At 35.0% G+C, this 19,996-nt stretch overlaps 1 protein-coding gene across 1 annotated transcript in view; it reads right to left on the reverse strand.

Moving 5' to 3' along the window:
* cdh2 (cadherin 2, type 1, N-cadherin (neuronal)) overlaps positions 1-19,996 on the reverse strand; it is a 112,658-nt gene that overhangs the window by 89,309 nt on the left and 3,353 nt on the right. Inside the window, exon 2 of the mRNA XM_056480938.1 lies at positions 19,839-19,947. Within this exon, the coding sequence (XP_056336913.1) occupies positions 19,839-19,947 (109 nt within the window). The remainder of the gene's footprint in view (positions 1-19,838; positions 19,948-19,996) is intronic.

Here is a 19,996-nt window from a genome sequence, read left to right on the forward strand (position 1 = left end):
TCACGCCTCTACAAAATAATCATTAGCTGCAGCCCTACAAGACTCAAAATCATGATCAAAACATAAATCATGTGAACTGAGTCCATCAACACTAATTTTGATAAAACTTGATTTTATTCTTACATTTATAGGCACTTGGCGTACAACAGTAAAGCCACAGAAAAACTCAAAGACAAAGGAAGAATTCAGTCAAAAATGACAGGGAAACAGTTCAGTTTAATGAATGCTAACATTGTCTTCTATGATGTGCAAAACAAACACCTCTTAGAAGATGAAGTTCAGTGACCCTTTACGTAACGCACATGCCTGAGGTGTTGTTTCTAGTTCTAGGTCAGGACTACATTACCCATAATGCATCAGGATGGCAGACTGGAGTGTAATGAGATTTGTACAGGCACTGACCCAGATAACCAAGCCCGCAGTGGAGGAGTGAGTGTGTGTGTGCGTGAACGCATTGCCAAATTGTCTTTGCGAGTACAGAAAAAAAGCAAATGTCAGAAATAAAGTTACACATGTTTTGGACTTCCACGCATCTTAAAACATCTGCTATTGGAAGGACAAGCTTATTTTGTGTCTGCGAGCAGGAAGAAGTGTGTCAGTGTGAACGGTGACAGCTGGGGAGACGGTGGGATACTGTATTGTGGACAAGGGCGGACTTAGTACTTTGATATGTGTGTGAGTGCCGGGAGGCGAGTGTGTGTGTGTGTGTGTGTTTCAGGATTATCGCCAACTGAGCAGAAGAAAAATAAGCAAGAGATATGTTTCAAAATGCTCAAATTACATAACTATGTGCAGATGTAACATGCAGATAAAACTATCAAACATCCATCCTGGACAAGCAGAAGCTTTGGATTTGTAGTGGCCGTCAGGATTCCTCTGGCTGTGCGGGCACGTTTGCGCCTGGCTAGTTTTCTGTTGACTCAGGAACAATGGTCCCTGCGCAACTGCGCTCAGCCGAATGGGACGAATTAGGCCAGGTTGCCTAGCGCCATGCTGGTCGCCCCTGACAACCCCAAGGCCTCCAGCTTGGGAGCAAAAGGGATGGGTTTTAGCAAAGGGGCGGAATAGAGTTTCATTCGGCCGCATGCTCTCACAAAACACCTCCCCCCTAGGCTCGCAAAACAATGTCGGCCGTGTCAAATCAATCGGCAACGCCCAAGGACATCAATATGGGGCCAATAAATCTCACTAGAGGGAAGCCCACTCTCTCACCTCTCCGGCCATATGGGAAACATTGTAATAACCTATCCGCAATGTTCGGCTAGCACAGATATGCAACTTGAAACATCGCAGCGCATGGGCGGCACCACATTAACCACTGGCATTCGCACAGGTGATAGAGTGTCATGCAAATAAAAGACGGAAAGGTGATAGTGGGATAAAAGTGGAGCTCAGAAAAAGGGGAGAGGGAGAACGTAACAAAAGACACAAAAGCTTGTCTCCTTTGAGGAACGTCTGAGTGTAAAAACCGCAAGAGTGTACACTAGTAAACGATGCTTCAAAGGCAAGGGTGAGACAATACAACACAAAGACGGGAATATCAGGATAAGACAAGCAGGGAGAGAGAGAGAGAGAGAGAGAGAGAGAGAGGCGATCAAGGCGGAGGGAGAGACAGAGATGATGTCAGCGCTGAAAGTTTCAGAGATGGCCCCTCAGAGAAAAGCTGTTTTAAAGGGATAGATCTTTCAAACATGAATATACAATCCTTGTTTTCTCACACTCGTGCTGTTCTACGCTGTATTTGGGATTTTAGGCAGATGATTGAAGCTTCATACAGTGAAAATACATTTACAATGCCATGCTGCGCTATAAGACATCATAAAACTAATCCATATGACGTGCTATAAAAGACCCAATCTAAAGTCAGCTAGTGAATTAAATAAAATAAAATCACTAATGTTCCCCTTCACTGAAGCTTATCAATCAAATTATGGCCTAAACATATTTATATACAGTTGAAGTCAGAATTATTAACCCCCCTGAATTATTAGCCACAATCTACATTGTAAAAGCGCTATAGAAATAAAAATGAATTGAATTGAATTATTCTAAACAACCACAATTCTAATCTATTTAACTGTAAGGCGAGATTTCCATTCCACTCTGAAAAATGTGTTGAAATTCTACTAGGGATGTAACAATTCACCTGACTCACGATTTGATACAATTCACGATTCTAATCTCACGATAGGATTTTAAACTAAAGTATTTGAAACAAATTCAAGGTGAAGAGACCTTTCATTTTTTTCTTAAATGCTGCACATTTTTTTGCAAAATAATATATTTTCTGCCATAACTAAATAGTTTTTTAAAAACTGAATAATACAAACTAAAGAAGACTCATTAATATAAACAAACTAAAACTGTGACTGCTGGGATTTTACAATTTAAAAAGAAATATCAGCATATCTCTGTTTTCTGGCATAAGCTGAGGTCTTTGCACACTTACAATGTCTCCTGCTGAAAACACTCTTTCACTGGGGACTGAGATGGCTGGGTGGAGAGGAAAACCTTTCCTAAACCAGAGAGCAGTGTGTACAGAGGTGGTCAATCCCTCTGATCCAGGCGACTGGCCTCTGGCATAAAAAACTGATTATAAAACGACTAATATATAGTAGGATAGAGACAGGAGTTGAACATGATTATGAAGGGGAATAATTAATATTACTTGTATAATTAATTAGCATGAGTATCAGTATGATACACTTAATAAGAGATCATCTTGAACATTTAAAAATGTTCAATAATAATAAGCAAATTATTATAATATGCATAAACTAATTTGAAAAGGAGAGGGTAAACATAATCTAATAACTGATTCTGTAACAGAACAACTTTCTCTTTCAGTCTGCAAAACATCTTTACACTTTTGCTATGAAAACACTGATGCACCATGTGATGTACGTAGCACTTGTCGGAGCAAGCGGAGCTGCAAATCATCCGGCTTATTATTAATTGGTAGTAGTTTTTTTTGCATATTGACCTTATTCTTCAATCCAGAAGTGTGCCCGTTTTCGCGATTGTTTTAGAACTTCCAATTCAGTTGCCTATGTGAGAAATGACTAGGAATAATAAACCGCAGAAACTGGTGTTTGCATGATTATACCGACAAAGCAGAATAATATAATAAGAAAATATCAGTAACATCAAGCAGCATAACAAGATTTTTTTAACGTCTAAACATGAATGGAAGTGAATGAGACCGGAAGACTTGAGCCAAAAAGATTCAAACGGCTACACCCGCTCATACACTAAGAGTAATGTGAATAGAAATAGAATAGATAGTTTTTGCTGTGCTGACGGTTTATGTGCATCATATTCGTTGTTCAGTTAGTGTAAGTAAACGTCTTTTGACAGTATGTTGCACACAGTTTGCATTTTGTCTGGCGCACTTCACCGCTGTCATTTCACTCTGCCACCCTACCTCTTGCTCGCTGCTGATGTGCAGGTAAACACAGTGCCCCCTTAGTTCAAAAAATGTATCAAAATTCGTTCAACATTTCAACCAGTTTGAATCGTCACATATTTGAATCGATTTTCAACCGGCTTATGTGATTTTTTACATCCCTAAATTATAGATATTGTAAAAATATTAATGATTTATTTTAACAATATTAATTTTTTTAGAATAATTACAACAATTGAGAAAAACAGCTACCAGCTTCTGATAATTTGTTGTGCTTTTTGATATGTGATCTCATCTCCATCCACTTGCTGGACATTCACTCTTATTTTTTGTTTCAAGCACTAACATACACAGCACAGGCCTGAACCCCCTCACCACAGTAAATAAATGGTTTTAGGGTGAACTATTCCTTTAAGCTGAAGAACAGGAGTCACATGAGCCGGTCCAATTATCACCTCCTGCACCCGCTAACTCCTGTGCCAGCTAATGTTTTTCTCATTAAAAACTAGAGAAATCATTTTTAATCGCCATTCCTGTTGAGTGTGTGTGCGTGTGTGTCTGTGTTTAAAAAAAGAAGACCCATATCGGGCACAGCTGCGATCCATTGTCCTGTATTAAGGTCATGCTAGCTTTACCCCCCCCCCCCCCCCCCGATCCAAATATATCCCTCCGTCTTACGGTAAAACGCAAGAATTCCACTTCACACTCTCTTCTCTCGCTTAGCTGCTGACACACCTAAATCAGTGAGCGAGCTGATAGAAGAAGCAGAGGTGTGAGGAGAAGGGGAACCAGAAGAAAGGGTGTAATAACGATGAGACCAGAGCGTTTCAGGACTGCCGAAACCTGAGCGGAGATGGACACACGCCAGTCCAGCTGTCCCCTCTCTGATGTAGACCATCCTAACTCCTGTAAAAACACACACACACACACTTCCAGAGAGGGGGAAAAATGACGCATTTGTCCTGAGACATGCCGATCTTGGCTTATCCTGATTGCCGGGGGTTTTGAGGGCATTGGGTACTTACAGCTGTCAACCAAATCGGTGGGCTCTGATGGCATGATATGACTATATATGCATGCGTATGTGCAAAACGGAAATCCAGTGTTGTGTCAGATGCCATTAGGATGGGATTAACCCGTCGTTCACCATTATCGAATAAACGCCAGCACTGGTGCACAATTACGCCTATGTCTGTAACCCTTTATGGATAAAGATAGAAAAACACAAATACCAGGCAGATTAGGGTTGGGGTTGAGTGGGGGGCGGGGGTGTGTGGGGGGGATTGGATGGGAGGCGAGACGGAGATGGGGCAACGTTGGAATGTGTGTGTATTTGAAGTGCATTCTTCTCGTCTGCGGTAACCGTCCGAGCCACAAGTCAAGGCAACATAAACACTAATAAAGCATTAAAGGAGCCACTGCCAGGCATTTTGAGCCATCCAACACACACACACACACACACACACTGTACGCTTTTGAGTGTGTGTCTCATATCTTTCCTCTGCAGGATGGGAGAAGGAGAGATTTGGCAGAGCATGAAATAGACCATGGCCATAGGAGCGCATCTTTACACACACACACACACACACACACACCACACACTCACACACACACGCACACACACACACACACACACACACACACACACACACACACACACGCACACAACACGCAACACACACACGCACAACCCACACACACACACACACACACACACAGAGGGAGAGGAGCATCGTTCATTCAGTGGGCTGTTTTAGCAGGGTACTGCTTTGTTTATGCGTACAGTGAATCATTGGGGATGGTATTGATGACATCATAATTGGCCTTTCCATGCAACTGCGGCACATAACTGGATTCAGGAATGATTCACAAATTCCCATCCACCCTCTAAAATGAACAAGAAAAACATAAAGGACAGTCATTTGTTGTCGTCCTTTTTTTTTTGGTCTGAGCTATCTGGTCTTTATATCTTGAGCAAAACAACCTATTTTTAATCAAATCAACTAGTCAGTAAACTAGTTAGCTAGTTAAGTAACTGAAAAATTGTATATTTCTGTAGATTTTATTTCACAGATATTTGAGAATACTTGTGATAAAAAAATTAAAATAAAGACATTATCTTTATACAATCAACAGTACATACTAAACTTACAGCAAAAAACTGAACATCCAAGATTGTACGTGATTAGACATGATTTTAATAAATAAATTATTTTTAAAATAAATATTATTATACTAGTAGCAGAATACAGTAGGTAGTTATGTTACCAAATACAAATATCTTGCATATGTATATACTATGTAATACAATAATATTAATAATAAGGATAATATGCCTCAGTATATACAAATATTTGTTTTATACATTATTATTATTATTATTATTATTATTATTATTATTATTATATATACAACTAATATAACAAATATTTTATTTTCATTGTAATTTATATAGCATTTTACTATTATTATTATTATTATTATTATTATTATTATTATTATTATATGTAAAACAAATATTTTAATATATTTTTAACTTCATTTTTAATTACATTATTATTATTATTATTATTATTATTATTATTATTATTATTATTATTATTGTTATAAAACAAATATTTTCATATATGTATTATTTTTTATTTCTTTGTATATAGCATTGTTATTATTATTATTATTATTATTATTATTATTATTATTAGTATGAATAAATTATTTTCATTTCATTTTTATATACCTTATTATTATTATTATTATTATTATTATATTATTACGTATACAAATGAAATATTGTCATATATTTATTTTCATTTCATTTTTTAGCATATATTACTACAATAACTATTATTATTATTATTATATTAAGTATAAAAATAAATATTTTCATATATTTATTTTCATTTCATTTTTTATACCTTATTATTATTATTATTATTATTATTATTATTATATTATATTATTTATTATATTATTATGATGTATAAAAGAAATTTGGTCATATATTTATTTTAATATCATTATTATTTAGCATATTATTATTATTATTATAATCATTATTATTATTATTATGATTATTATTTTATTATCTCATCTATGAACTCTGAATGAACTACTCCTCTCTATTTCCCCCTAATTGGCTCTCGGACTAGCTGTACATCTTGACCTGCTCCTACACGTTTTAAGAAACCCAGACTCTGCTCTCTCCATTCCATTCAAGCACTTGGATCTAACCTTCATATCTCTCAATCATACTCTCCCCCCAAAAAGCCCCTGCCTGAGCCTGATGATTGAATCCAGACCTCAGTGTAGCTGATCCACCCCCTCACTCTCCCAGCGCTCCAGCACACAGTCACCCAGACCTGCACCCGACCGCAAACTCCAGGAACGCAGAGGTCAGAGCCACTGACCAGTGGATCTGTGTGTGTGTGTGTGGGAGAGAGATGGTGAGCAATGGGCTTCTGAACCGCCGGCTCTGTTTAGCAGCCCTCAGCCTACGATGACACATTGAGGCCCACAAAAACACACAAAAACTGCCTTTTTATGGTCAGAGCTGCATAAACACTTACTCAGAAGCAGAGCAAAGGGCCGCGATCAAATCTATTAAGACCATTCACACTAACAATGATAACCATAAATACGCCAGCAAACCATAACAGTGTTTATTTTAAGCCAGTGCACTGCAGCTTAGAAATATTTGCATGAATTTGAGTAAAGCATATTTTACAATACTATCAAATGGTGAATTTCTCCACAGTGTTGTTTTCTGCATCAGCGCTTTATGTTTTCAATGGATTCTGATTGGCTGTTGGGTGTTTTATTATAATGAACTGGGAAAAATGTTCGGAAAGTGCTTCTCGTTTTTTTATAAATGTGGTCTGAACTCTGCTGTTGTTATACATTCATTTTAAGAATGATATATTATAATTATCCTTATAGCTATAAAAATCTGTAATGTTTTCCGTACTTTTTAAAATGATTTCAATAAACAATAATTAAAATAATTATTTTAATACAATTGTTTAATATAATAATGCTGTATTTCTATTTTATATTATGTTATAATAAAAAAAATTAATAACAACTTAAATATATATATTCTTATTTTATTACATGTAATATTGAAAAGCAAATTTATTTGTAACTATATAGATTTTTTAAGCATTTAAAATGCTAAAAATATCATTTTATTTGTGGTGAGGGCAGTGAATATGTTGTGCAAAATCTGCTCTCTGAACAGACGGGGAAAATAAAATAAAATAAAATAAAATAAAATAAAATAAATAAATAAAATAATAATAAAATAAAATAAAATAAAATAAAATAATAAAATAAAATAAAATAAAATAAATAATAAATAAAATAAAATAAATATAAAATAAAATAAAATATAAAACAAAATAATTAAAAAAAATTTTTATTAAATAAATAAAAAATAAATAAAATAATATAAGATAAAAAACAATAATGTAAAATAAATATGAAATAAAATAAATAATCAGTGTGAACATTCCTTTAGTCTCACCACGTAACCAAACCGTGATTAGCATACACACCACATAATTACCCATTTCCTGTGGTTAAACACCATACTGCGTAAATGATGTCTAGAAGGCCTTATGTCAGCCATCAATAACCCTGCGAGTATAAAAAGTCAAACCGCGCCCCATATTTGTGCCGTTTTTTCTCCTGTGTTTCTGTCTTTGGCCTCTCTCCAGCCCTCCCCTGGGTCAGCACAGTGGAAGGAATCCATCATTAGGACAGAAACTAGGGCATCCCGTAATGAACTTGCGGAGTGTGCGTTTGAAAAGCGTGCGCATGAGTGCGTGAGAGAAATAAAGTCATGCGCTAAATTGCAGATCAACCGAGTTTTTGGGTCACCTGACCTCTTACAACAAAAAAGACTGAGAGAATGGCAATCACAGAGTTGCCATGACACCAAAGCACCCAATAATAATCCTCCAACAGTTAAAAAGGGCTTACGCGTGCATGTGAGGGCCAGAGCGACAGGGGCAGAAAGACTTGGTGTTGTGTTGCTTAGTCTTCCAATACCCTCAAGAAGCTCAGTATAAAAACGGCCCCGGGCCCAGTGGGAGAGGGTTCGGGCCAGTGGACAGGGCAGTTAACTTGCTCTTTTGGTCCACTGTTGCACTGTCACTACATATTATGTTGTTAATCAGGCGCTGTTATGGCTTGCTCATATTTTGTGATGTATAAACATGATTGCTGAAATCTGCTGATTTAAATATGTTACAAAAGTATTACTTTTTAAAACAAGTGAACTAACACTGTACAAAAAAAAAAAATCCGTAAGTTTAAGTGTTATTTCACCAGCTGGGGTGCTGGAAAAAAAACATAAAATAACGGCTGGTAAAATTCCAAAAATGTACTATATAAATAACAGACGTTAAATTACAGAATTTACCAGGAAATTTAAATTTAAGGATATTTCTGTAATTTAATGTCCGTTGGTTTACGGTAAATTTCAGTAATTTAATGATCGTTATTTTATTTTATTTTTTTCTGGCATGCCAGCCGCCGAAAAAAAAAAAAAAAAACTTTGGATTTTTTTTATAGTGTACACTAAAAAATATATATTTTGCTGCTTGTTTTAAAATACTTATTTGAAATGAGCAGAAACAACACAACATTCTTGAAATTTTTCTTGGGACAACCAAATTGGTTTTTATGTTCAATCCAATTACATTGCTAAAGATTACTTAATTAATTTATGTTGGTACAAGTTTTATTGATTAAGTTCACTTAATTGTCCTTACAAACTTAAGTGAATTGAACATAAAACAATTTTGTTGTCCAAAAAAATCACTGAAGAATTGTGTTGATTCAGCAAAATCATTTTTGAGTGTAGGTTAGAAATAATAAATCAGAAAAGATTTGTGTTTTAATTATTTAATTAATATTGTAAATATAAAATAGTTCTATCTAGTCACTCAAAAACATCTAGCTGCTTGTTAAATCTACTTAATTTTTATGAGCTGAATTAACACAATTCTTGAGTATTTTTGTGGGATAACTTGATTGTTTTATGTTCAATTAACTTAAATTTAAACAGTTAAGTTAACATAATTGATTTGTGTTGAGACAACATAAAGGAATTGTGTGGAACCCAGCATTTCTTACTTTTAAGTAATAATTTAGCGTGAACAGTAATATTAGTATTTTGAAATATTTCGTTTATGGCATTGTTTTTCATACGTATTTGTTATTAATTAAAATGATTATTACAAATACTTATTTTTATTTAATATTTTGTATTCCTATTTTATTTTATAGTTAATGTTTAAATTTTTTCATAATAATTCTGGCAAATTGTAAATATAATGATTAACAATAATAATAATAATAATAATAATAATTAATATTTTATAATAATTAACATTAATAATAATTTTTTTATTTTATATTTTATTAAACATATAATTATACATTATATAAACATGTAATAAAACTGTCATATTTCATATTTTCTATACTATATTGATGTTCATGATTTACTTTGTATTATTATTTGTAGAATATTTTATAGATCTTTATTGCATTTAAAAACTATGCTTAAAATAGATGTCATATTTGTTGTGGGGCCAGTAGAAATGTTGCCACGATGAGTGCAAATCTGCTATACTCATACGACTGGTCCAAAATAAAATAAAATATGAATAAAATGAAAAACATCCTAATAAAATAAATAAATATAAATCTTACAAAAATAAATCATTATTGTTGATCCCTGTTTAAATACATTTAATTAAAATCTTAATAAAATAAACAGATAAATATAATAAAATTCTAGCAACAACAACAAATCCTTATTATTGACCCCTGCTTAAAAAATACAAAATAAAATCTTAATAAATAAATAGATAAATATAATAAAATTATTACAACAACAAATTCTTATTGTTGATCCCTGCTTAAATAAATACAAATTAAAACCTTAATAAAATAAATAGATAGATATAATAAAATTATTACAACAACAAATCCGTATTGTTGATCCCTGCTTAATCTTGCCAAAACTATAATCCGCCTCCATACGCAGCCAATGATAACCATCACAAACAGCTTGAGTCTTGTCTGATGTCATTCTTTACTCTTTCAGAAACACAGCTTATGCACTTCTCTAAAAATACCCCAACAGAGGGGCTGATGTCACATTGGACAACTTCCACAGCACCAAAGCATCACACCAGCTGACTAAAGAAACACTCCAGTTTAGCGCAACCTTAACAGGTGCACATACACACTCATACCCTAATGAGAAAGACCACCCCAGTGTGCATTCAACTGTAACGCTCAAAGTCTATTCCCAGGTTCACTGGCCAAAGATTAATCCTTTCTTTCTTCTCTTGCTCTTTCTTTTCTCACATGCATCAGTCTTCTCGCATATGCATGATCTGATCAATACTCTTAGGCTCTTTGTTTTGCCAGATCGATTTAGGGTAATGATGTCTATGTGTGCCAAATCCTACCAGCACTGAGAGAGATTGTCAAGCGAAGAGGTTTGACCGCATGCGGATCAGAGGTTGAGGCTTTAGAGAGGTCACATTTTCCTCTCATCCGGGTCTGCTTTACCTCTTTAACACAGACCAGTGTCCACCCGGACTTTAATTAAGCTCATCCGCCCTCCTGTTGCATGAATCTCATTCCTTCAGTAGGCTAATAAAGCCATAATACAGCCGTGGATCAAACTTCTTCCTAGAGATGCGCTGATGTATCTTCTGCCAATATTCTTGGCAGATTTTTGATCAATCTGTGTATTCGCTGTGCATGAAAAAGGCTGATTTGACAAGCCGATAGTTTGTTAATTATCTGCATGAAGGATCTGAATTGTAGAATATAATGCTTTTCTCTGGGTGAAATATTGGCAAAAAAAAAAGAAAAAACAGGTAATGAAGTATACTTTGACTGAATATAATATAATATAATATAATATAATATAATATAATATAATATAATATAATATAATATAATATAATATAATGCTAGTCTGTTAAATGGGTCCAATCCTTGTTTAATGTAAATTAATTAATGATGCAGCTATTCAACTACATATTATATTACATGTTTTCAACTTTGCTAATTAATAACTTGAACAAAACAGTGATTTATTTTAATTCCAAAAATCTATCAATCAATCAATCAATCAATCAATCAATCAATCAATCAATCAATCAATGCATCATCTAGGCCTATCACACTTATTGTGCTGAAGATTATTTATTAAACAGATCATTTCAATTGACTTCTGTTTTGTTTAATAATATAATATAATATAATATAATATAATATAATATAATATAATATAATATAATATAATATAATATAATATAATATAATATAATATAATATTGCATTAAATGATACAATCCCTGTTTAAATTATTTAATGAAGCAGCTCTTCAACTATTGCATGTTTTTATTTTTTCTAATTAATAACTTGCAATAAAACAGGGATTTATTTTAATTCCAAAAGTTTAAAAAGTAAACCAATGAAAAAATATTAATATTGACATTTGTCAACAATTAAATACATAAATGCACCATCTAGGCCTATCACACCAATAAATTTTGTTGAAGATTATTTGCTAAACAGATCATTTCAATTGAATTCTGTTTTGTTAAATAAAAAAACGAAATATAATGTAAATGTTTAATGTAAATTATTTATTGAAGCAGCTCTTCAACTACATAATGTATTGCATGTTTGTAACTTTGCTGATTAATAACTTGAACAAAACATTGATTTATTTTAATTAAAAAGGTTTAAAAAGTAAGCCAATGAAAAAATATTCATATTAAAATTTGTTAATCCCTATCACACTTTTGAATTTTGTGTTGAATATTACTTATCAAACAGATAATTTCAGTTAATTCTGTTTTGTTCATGTAGTGTCATATATTAACATCTGTCAATAGTTATATTTGTTAACATCAGCTATTGCACGGTTAATGTAATATTGAATTAACATAAAAACACACACAATTCGATTTTTACAAACCAACTCTAAGAATTGAACACTGAATATTTTAAAGAGTGTTAACAAACAGGACCTCATTGTAACTGTTCTACTAACAACTAAACTTCTTCTACTAACAACACTGCGCCCCCGTGACTTTTTCCGAACTATTTCCCTTTGTCATCCATGGGAAAACAAAAGTCCCACATGTTTTGCAATGACAAGCTGGTGAGTAAATGTTTTCATTTCGCATTTTTTCTCTGAACTATCCCTTTAAACAAAGCTCAAAAGTGCAGTCGTTGGCCATGTGATCTTTAAAAACTCTGACAGCGGAGGCCAAGCGGGGCAACTCTTGCTGCCACTCCAGCAAACAGGCGAATTAGGACCCAACTGCACTCAGTGACTTAAATTCCGATGGAGAGCTGAAACAGAGAACAATCCGCTCCCGAAAAGCATCCTCTCACCCGGGGGCTTCATTCGCTTGTTTTTTTGGCTAATTAAAAATGTCAGCTCATTATCACATGTATACGAACACAACAAAGAATTGGGTGCCTGAACAAATAAGACAATAGCATGCTTGGTAATCTTTAGACAGCTCATTAGGTACTTCATAATAAAATTAAAAACACTGAAGGGACAAAAGCACCAGGAGTGACCACAACTCCCCCACAAAAAAAAATAATTCTGTGCTTTTTCACTCGCTCTGTGGATTCCAGTAACCGTTGTTTAATTCCACCTCAGTCGGCCCATTGAAGGCCAGTGAACCGCATGCTGATGACTTCACAGCCACGGTCTGATTGGTCCGTTTTGGTGACCAACAGCCCCCACATGGGCCAGACAAAAAAGCCACTCTGTCTCTGTCAGTCCCCCCTCCCCTCTTGCTGTTGACTCATTATTGTTTTCGCCACTCCTTTCTTTGACTTGCACACAAAAACAGGCCGAGCTGAAGTTGTGTTTCGCTCGCTCTGATCGGAAGTGATGAAAAAACAAACAGCGCCGATGCGGTAATCATGCACCTTTCACCCGCTGCATCTTCCTCTGATCATTGGCTTTGGCCTGTTTTTAAAAAAACAAGATCAAAGGAACACTAGGAGGACACGTGGAAATTCGTCAAGTGCACATACTTTAGTGGTTAAAAGAGGCTTGAGTAAGGTATTTCATGGGGGAAAAATAAAAAAAGTTACAAAATGACTCCTCTAGTAAACAAGTTTGCCTTAAAACTTCAAAGCGGTATCTCGGTTCAGAGAGATGAAGAGAATTATAGGAGGAAGAGAAAAACAGATGAAAGCTGGAGAAGAGACTTAGGAGACCTAAAGGGGGGAAAATAATGGTTTACTGACATCTAGGGCTAGGCGATAAATAATGAATATTCATGGTATTATGTGAGTTTGTTTGCAATATAAAAACTAAGCAACATACACATTTTATTTTATGTTATGATTTTAAAACGTTTTTCGTTTGAATGCTTAAAAAAGTGAGATTTTATTTTTCATTGCTAATTTGAACATTTCAGAAACGTTAGCATCCTTTATGAATTCACAAATCAGTTCAAATTGTCTATTTTATTGAATCAATTTATTGATTCAGTTATCATTTGATTTGATTCATTGACTAATATGAAATTTCAGAAATTGAAATATGAATCAGATTAATCAGAAATGTATGTTAGATCATTTATGTATGTGCAGTATGTGTGTTCTGCTTTATGAGGTTTACAATGATTTACAATGACACAGTTTTGTTATAACAGTGTGACCAAGGTATTACACTTTTAAGGTGGTTTATGTCCTCGTAATTTAATGCGCTTAAATTCACACTTAATGGGGGTCTTTTGACATTCAATTTTTGCCACAGGTTTCCTATGAGGGTTGGGTTAAGGTGTAAGGTGTACAGGAATTAATGGAATTAAATACATTATGCCTTACGAAAGTAGAAATGTACAGACAAAAACAAACTGCTAAACGAACTTAGACTTGTCATGGCATCTATGTATTGCTGCTCTCTGGTGATTTGAAGTGCTGCTTTTTCCTCATTTGTAAATTGCTTTGGATAAAAGCATTTGCTAAATAAATATATGTATTAAATACATTTATATGTATCTGGCTAAGTGAACTAAAGTAAAACAAAAACATTTCAATTTATTGTTATAAAGATTGCTTATTAATCAGTATATCTGAATACACTGAAAATAAAAAGGATCATGTGATACTGACAACTGGAGTAAGGAAGACAATCTTGGTTCAAAGTAGTTTATGTTAAATGATTATGATAAGCAGGTCAACTAACAGCTGACAGGAGAGGTTTCAGGAACTTTTACAATTGTACAGTTGAGGACAATGTTCCCCATACTGTATTAATCTTATTCTTCGTGTACAAGTGGCACAGTCATTTGAATCTTTTTGGCTCGAGACTTCGGTCTTATTCACTTCCATTCATTTTTACATGCTAAAAACAGCTTGTTGCGCTGCTTGATGATGCAAACTGATATTTTCTTATTATATTATTCTACTTGTCTGTATAATCATACAAACACTTGTTTGTAGAACAAGTAGTTTGACCGTTTTCTGCGGTTTATTATTCGTAGTCATTTCTCCCATGGGAAACTGAATTGGAAGTTCTAAAACAATCGCGAAAACCAGTGCACTTCCCCCATTATAGAATAAGGTCAATACTCCTATTTTTTTCCCACCACAGCTTTTATTGACTGACCATCTTGTCTCATTTGTAAGGGTGAGAGCCTGCCAGAATAAAACAATCATTCATTGTTTTGCTTCATTATTTTCATCAAGACTAAAAGAATAATTGAATATCCTTGTACAGGTGCAGGATCAGCTGATATGGGCCAAAAAGTGTAACTCTTGGAGACCTGAATAATTGTGCAGGCTGTTCTACAACATATTCTCATGGAAAGAGCAGTAATATCACTTCATATGACCAAAATGATGCTAGAATACACTGCAAATATATGTTGTTATTGATTTAGATTTTTGATTTTGGAAAAGTTTGAAAAAGTGACATTTTTAATAGTTTGATCAATATTCACAATATAAATATAATATACACAATATAGATAGTTTGTAAATCATTCACAAATGACAATAAACTGTACCTATTCTTAATTCTCTATATATTATTTCTTTTAAATTATATTGTTTAAAACTACTAAAATGTCAGTAGAAGTCATTCTATTAAACTGCAAACAAAATCAAAAGTTGACAGATCCATAACTGTAAATAAATTGAAAACACCCGTAAATCACTAAATACTGAACCTGTTATTACTTTACTCATTCATTTATTCATTTTCTTTTCGGCTTAGTCCCCTTATTAATCAGGGGTCACCACAGCGGAATGAACCGCCAACTTGTCCAGCATATGTTTTACGCAGCGGATGCCCTTCCAGCCGCAACCCATCACTAGGAAACATCTATACACACTCATTCACACACGTACACTACGGTCACTACGGTTTAGCTTACCTAATTCACCTTTGGACTGTGGGGGCAACCGGAGCACCCGGAGGAAACCCACATGTAACACCACACAGAAATGCCAACTGACCCAGCCGAGGCTCGAACCAGCGACCTTCTTGCTATGAGGCGATTGTGCTACCCATTGAGCCACCATGGCGCCCATAATGTTGCATATGTTCAAGTGAAATAAAAGTGGCTTGTTATCAGAAAACTTAGATATAACTGGTTTTCATTTACAGTAGATTGAGTTCAATTTAAAATGAATTAAAAGGTTTTTAATGACGTGTTCCAGCCTCATAGGAAGGGAAGTAAAATCACTTCACATGACCAGAATTACACTAGTAATTACTTCTTATTAATGCTTTAAAAGTACTGCACTCAAAAAAAAATTTTAACTTGTTGAAACTACTTAATTAAAATTAGCTGAAACAACACAATTCTTGAGATTTCATTGGGACAACCTAGTTTTTTTTATGTTCAATCCACATAAATTTGTTAAAAGTGTTAAGGTAACTTAATCAATTTGTGTTGGGACTGCATTTTTTGCAGTGTACTAAACATGCAGTGTGCCAGTAACATGCAAATAGTTCCCTAATCAAAATGCTTCCCTTTTACTCATTCTTATTAAACAACTGCTTTTGTGGCATCTAAATGTTTATCAAAACCCCGTTTACAGGAAAGGAAGTTCAGGGCAGCAAAGCCTGCATAAGCACATTCTTGGGTTGGAATCAGCGAGTGAGTTCAGTGAGACAGCACTAACTGTACATTCCTCTGTCCCACTTAAAAGAAAAGGAGGGTCTGAGGGGGGAGAGAAAGTGAAAAAGAGGCTGCAGGGGAGAAGAGAAAGTCTTCATCCCTAAGTCATTTGCCTAAAAAGGATGTGATGAATGAATGTCAGGGACACAAAACATCCACCTCATGTTTAACAAGAGACTCCCCCTGTGCTCGGTCAGGAGGGGGGGAGATGGAGAAGGAGTGAAGGGGGAGGGAGGATGATGGGAAGCGAATTTTTGTGTCTGTTGGCAGGAAAAAAAAGCACAGCGTTCACATTGACTTGGTAACCGTACAGGCCGGAATGGTAATGAAACGAGAGCTGCTTTTGTGTCCGTGTGGCCAGTGCGACACAGCTCACCTTTCTACTGAAAAGGACACAGGAAGTGAATCAGTAAGTCCACCGTGAGATCAAATGACTATTCTTTGTGAGCGTGATACAACTCGGCTATCAGCAGCTCCTGACTCACACACTCACAAACAACTCACACACTCGGGAAAATTCCTATCAGGGTGTGATATGTCGACTCTCTGTGTGAAATTTAAAGCAAGTGTTATCACTTTTATTTTAATTGTCACAGGTCTGTGTGTGTGTGCATGTCCTACAGTTTGCAAATAGACCTCAAGAGGTTTAAAGCTACAGCTTGCGACCGTCTGTTCGTATTCCACCGCTTGCTCTTTCAGGGTAGCTCATGAATAAGTCAATGACATGGAAATGTAAAAATAATATGTCGCTTACTAGACGCTGAGTAACAAATTAGTTAAAAAAGCAACTCCTTGGCTCTTTGGGACAAAAATATTGTGATGCACAAAAAATTCTATTTACAGGCTAAAATATTCTGACAAATAAAAGCATTGCTGGTTGAGTAATGGCACTCTGAGGGCGTGTTTGGACTGATTTTCTATTTTTTTAGCAATTCATTTTTTTGGTCATGACGATACCAAACATAAAGTAGCATCTTTTCTTTTGTAGGTATGCTTTCGCTGTTTAAACATAACCTCAATGCCTATTTCACACAAATAATGTGGATAAAATACAACAAATCAAGAATGTTAAATTGACTCGATCATCATAAGTGCATTTACTATGCAATTAGCATAAGTTTACTTAACTATTGTTACTTAAATGCAACCTAACTTAGTTATGTGGAACCCACTAACATAATAAAAGTAACATAATTTTTGAGAGAGTGCCGAATAACTAGTCAAGTGTCAGGTTTCTGTCTCAGTTCAAAAGTAATTTAAGGCAGATTGAGTTACCACTACTCTTTGTTGTCTAGTAACCAAGACAAGTAAACAATTTACCAACACAAAGAAAAAGTTAGCTGTATTTACTTTGAAGTTGGTGAACTAATTTGCTTCTTAAATTCGAGGCAATGAGTTTCCATGCGTTTGTCTAGAAATATGAACAAGCAGGCTAGTTGAGAATACTGCTTTGCTATAAGTAAGGTGTACTAAGCATAACTACAATTTGTAAGTTAACTGAACTCGTCACATTGAGTAATCAGCACTCGTGTTGTTTAGTAATCAATACAAGTAAACAAGTTACCTACACAAGTAATAGTATTAGTTACTCAAAGTTTGTGAACTGATTAGCTTCATAAATTCGAGGCAATCAGTTTCCACATGTTTTGTAAGTAAAGTTAACTTGTAGTGTAAACATTTTTGTTGTGTAGATTACCGATAGTTACTGATGATTGTTGTGACGATAACCATTTTCAAAATATACCATGTATTGGAAAATCAAGGTTTTAAAACCGCCAAAATGTTCTGCTATACCGTTCCTAAGATATAAGTAAGACTTTTTATTTATCATGTTTAATATTTTATTTTAGCTTTTTAGGACAACAGTCTCTGCAGCAATAAAGTTATCTAAAGATGCCCTTTTAAATTGTAAATAATCTGTGTTTTTGAAACTAATGAAGGCAGCAGAGGTCAATGATTAATTTGAATTACTTAGCCTGACATGTTTAATGTTCCAACATACTTTAAATATTTCTCAAAATAAAATATATTCTGTTTTTTTTACCCAGACATTTAAAAAGAACATCTTTTAGAGCAGTAATCATAATACCGTGAAACTGTGATGTTTAGATCTAAGGTTATCATACCGTGAGAATCTTATACTGACCCATGCCTAGTGTAGATGTACTTCATAAGACCAAAAATGATGGTAGAATAGATATGAAATGTATGTAATAAATTCCTTTATTAATCAGTGGTCGCCACAGAAGAATGAACCGCCAACTTATCCAGCATATGTTTTACGGAGCGAATACCTTTCCAGCCGCAACCCAACACTCGGAAACACCCATACACGCTTGCATTCACAAACATACACTATGGTCGATTTAGCTCACCAAATTCACCAATACCGCATGTTTTTGGACTTTGGGGGAAACCAGAGCTCGAGTTAAAATGTTTATATATATTTAGATTCTGTTTTTGATATCAATTAAAGTAAAAATTGTTTTCTTACAAATAATTCTGGTTCATCAATTATAAAGTTTAAAGGCTTAACGATCAAATTCAATTGTTTTGGTAATTCATTTAGTATTTTTTTTCTATAATTTATTTCGATGCATTCCTAAATTTGCTATAAAATATCTTGACTGAATCATGAGCCATGGCCTGCTGGTTTATTTTTGTTAATCTACTGGAAATGTAAAACAAGTCGTTATGCCCTTTTTATGGCACCATAATTAAACGTGACGCTGGGATGTTATAAGGCCTCCCAAGTTTACAACCGCAGCACAAATGTGGCCCCTGCCGGATTGACTGAACGTATTGAGATGGCTGACTGGGATGTGTGCCATCGACTAACTGTATGGATATGGGCTGGTCTAATCAATGCTATCGATCACAACAGGGATTCATCCACAGTGGGGGGAGGGCGATTCCAGCACCCAGATACTTCACACTGTGAAGCTTTAAAGCACATTCCACCCAAAACACAGAGCTGTTCTCCTCCTCCTGCTCCTTTCTTTCTCTCGCACAGATATCACCCTCTATAAACACCCCCTACTAAAGCAACCCTAACACTTAACCCCCTTCCCCCTCTCGTTCTTTCACATACAAGCATAAAGCCCACCCTTCCCCCATCTCTCTTTCTCTTCACACTGGAAACCCAAGCCTGGTGAGGGAGCGCTTTGCCTCACCGCTTGAATTGGTTCGTTTACTCTAAGTATGCATGTAAAGAAAACGTCTTTGTTTACCTTTGAGCAGAACTTGTCCCTCGGTGATGACGTCGGCGGTCATGACGTTGTACTCGTTCTCGGTGAAACCAGGCTGACATGGCATCGCCCCAGTGCCCTGGACCGCCACCTGCCAAAAACACAAAAGCACCAGACAAATTAATCCCCCGATTAATGGT

Source organism: Danio aesculapii, chromosome 20, assembly GCF_903798145.1.
Source record: "Danio aesculapii chromosome 20, fDanAes4.1, whole genome shotgun sequence".
NCBI classification, from domain to species: Eukaryota; Metazoa; Chordata; class Actinopteri; order Cypriniformes; family Danionidae; genus Danio; species Danio aesculapii.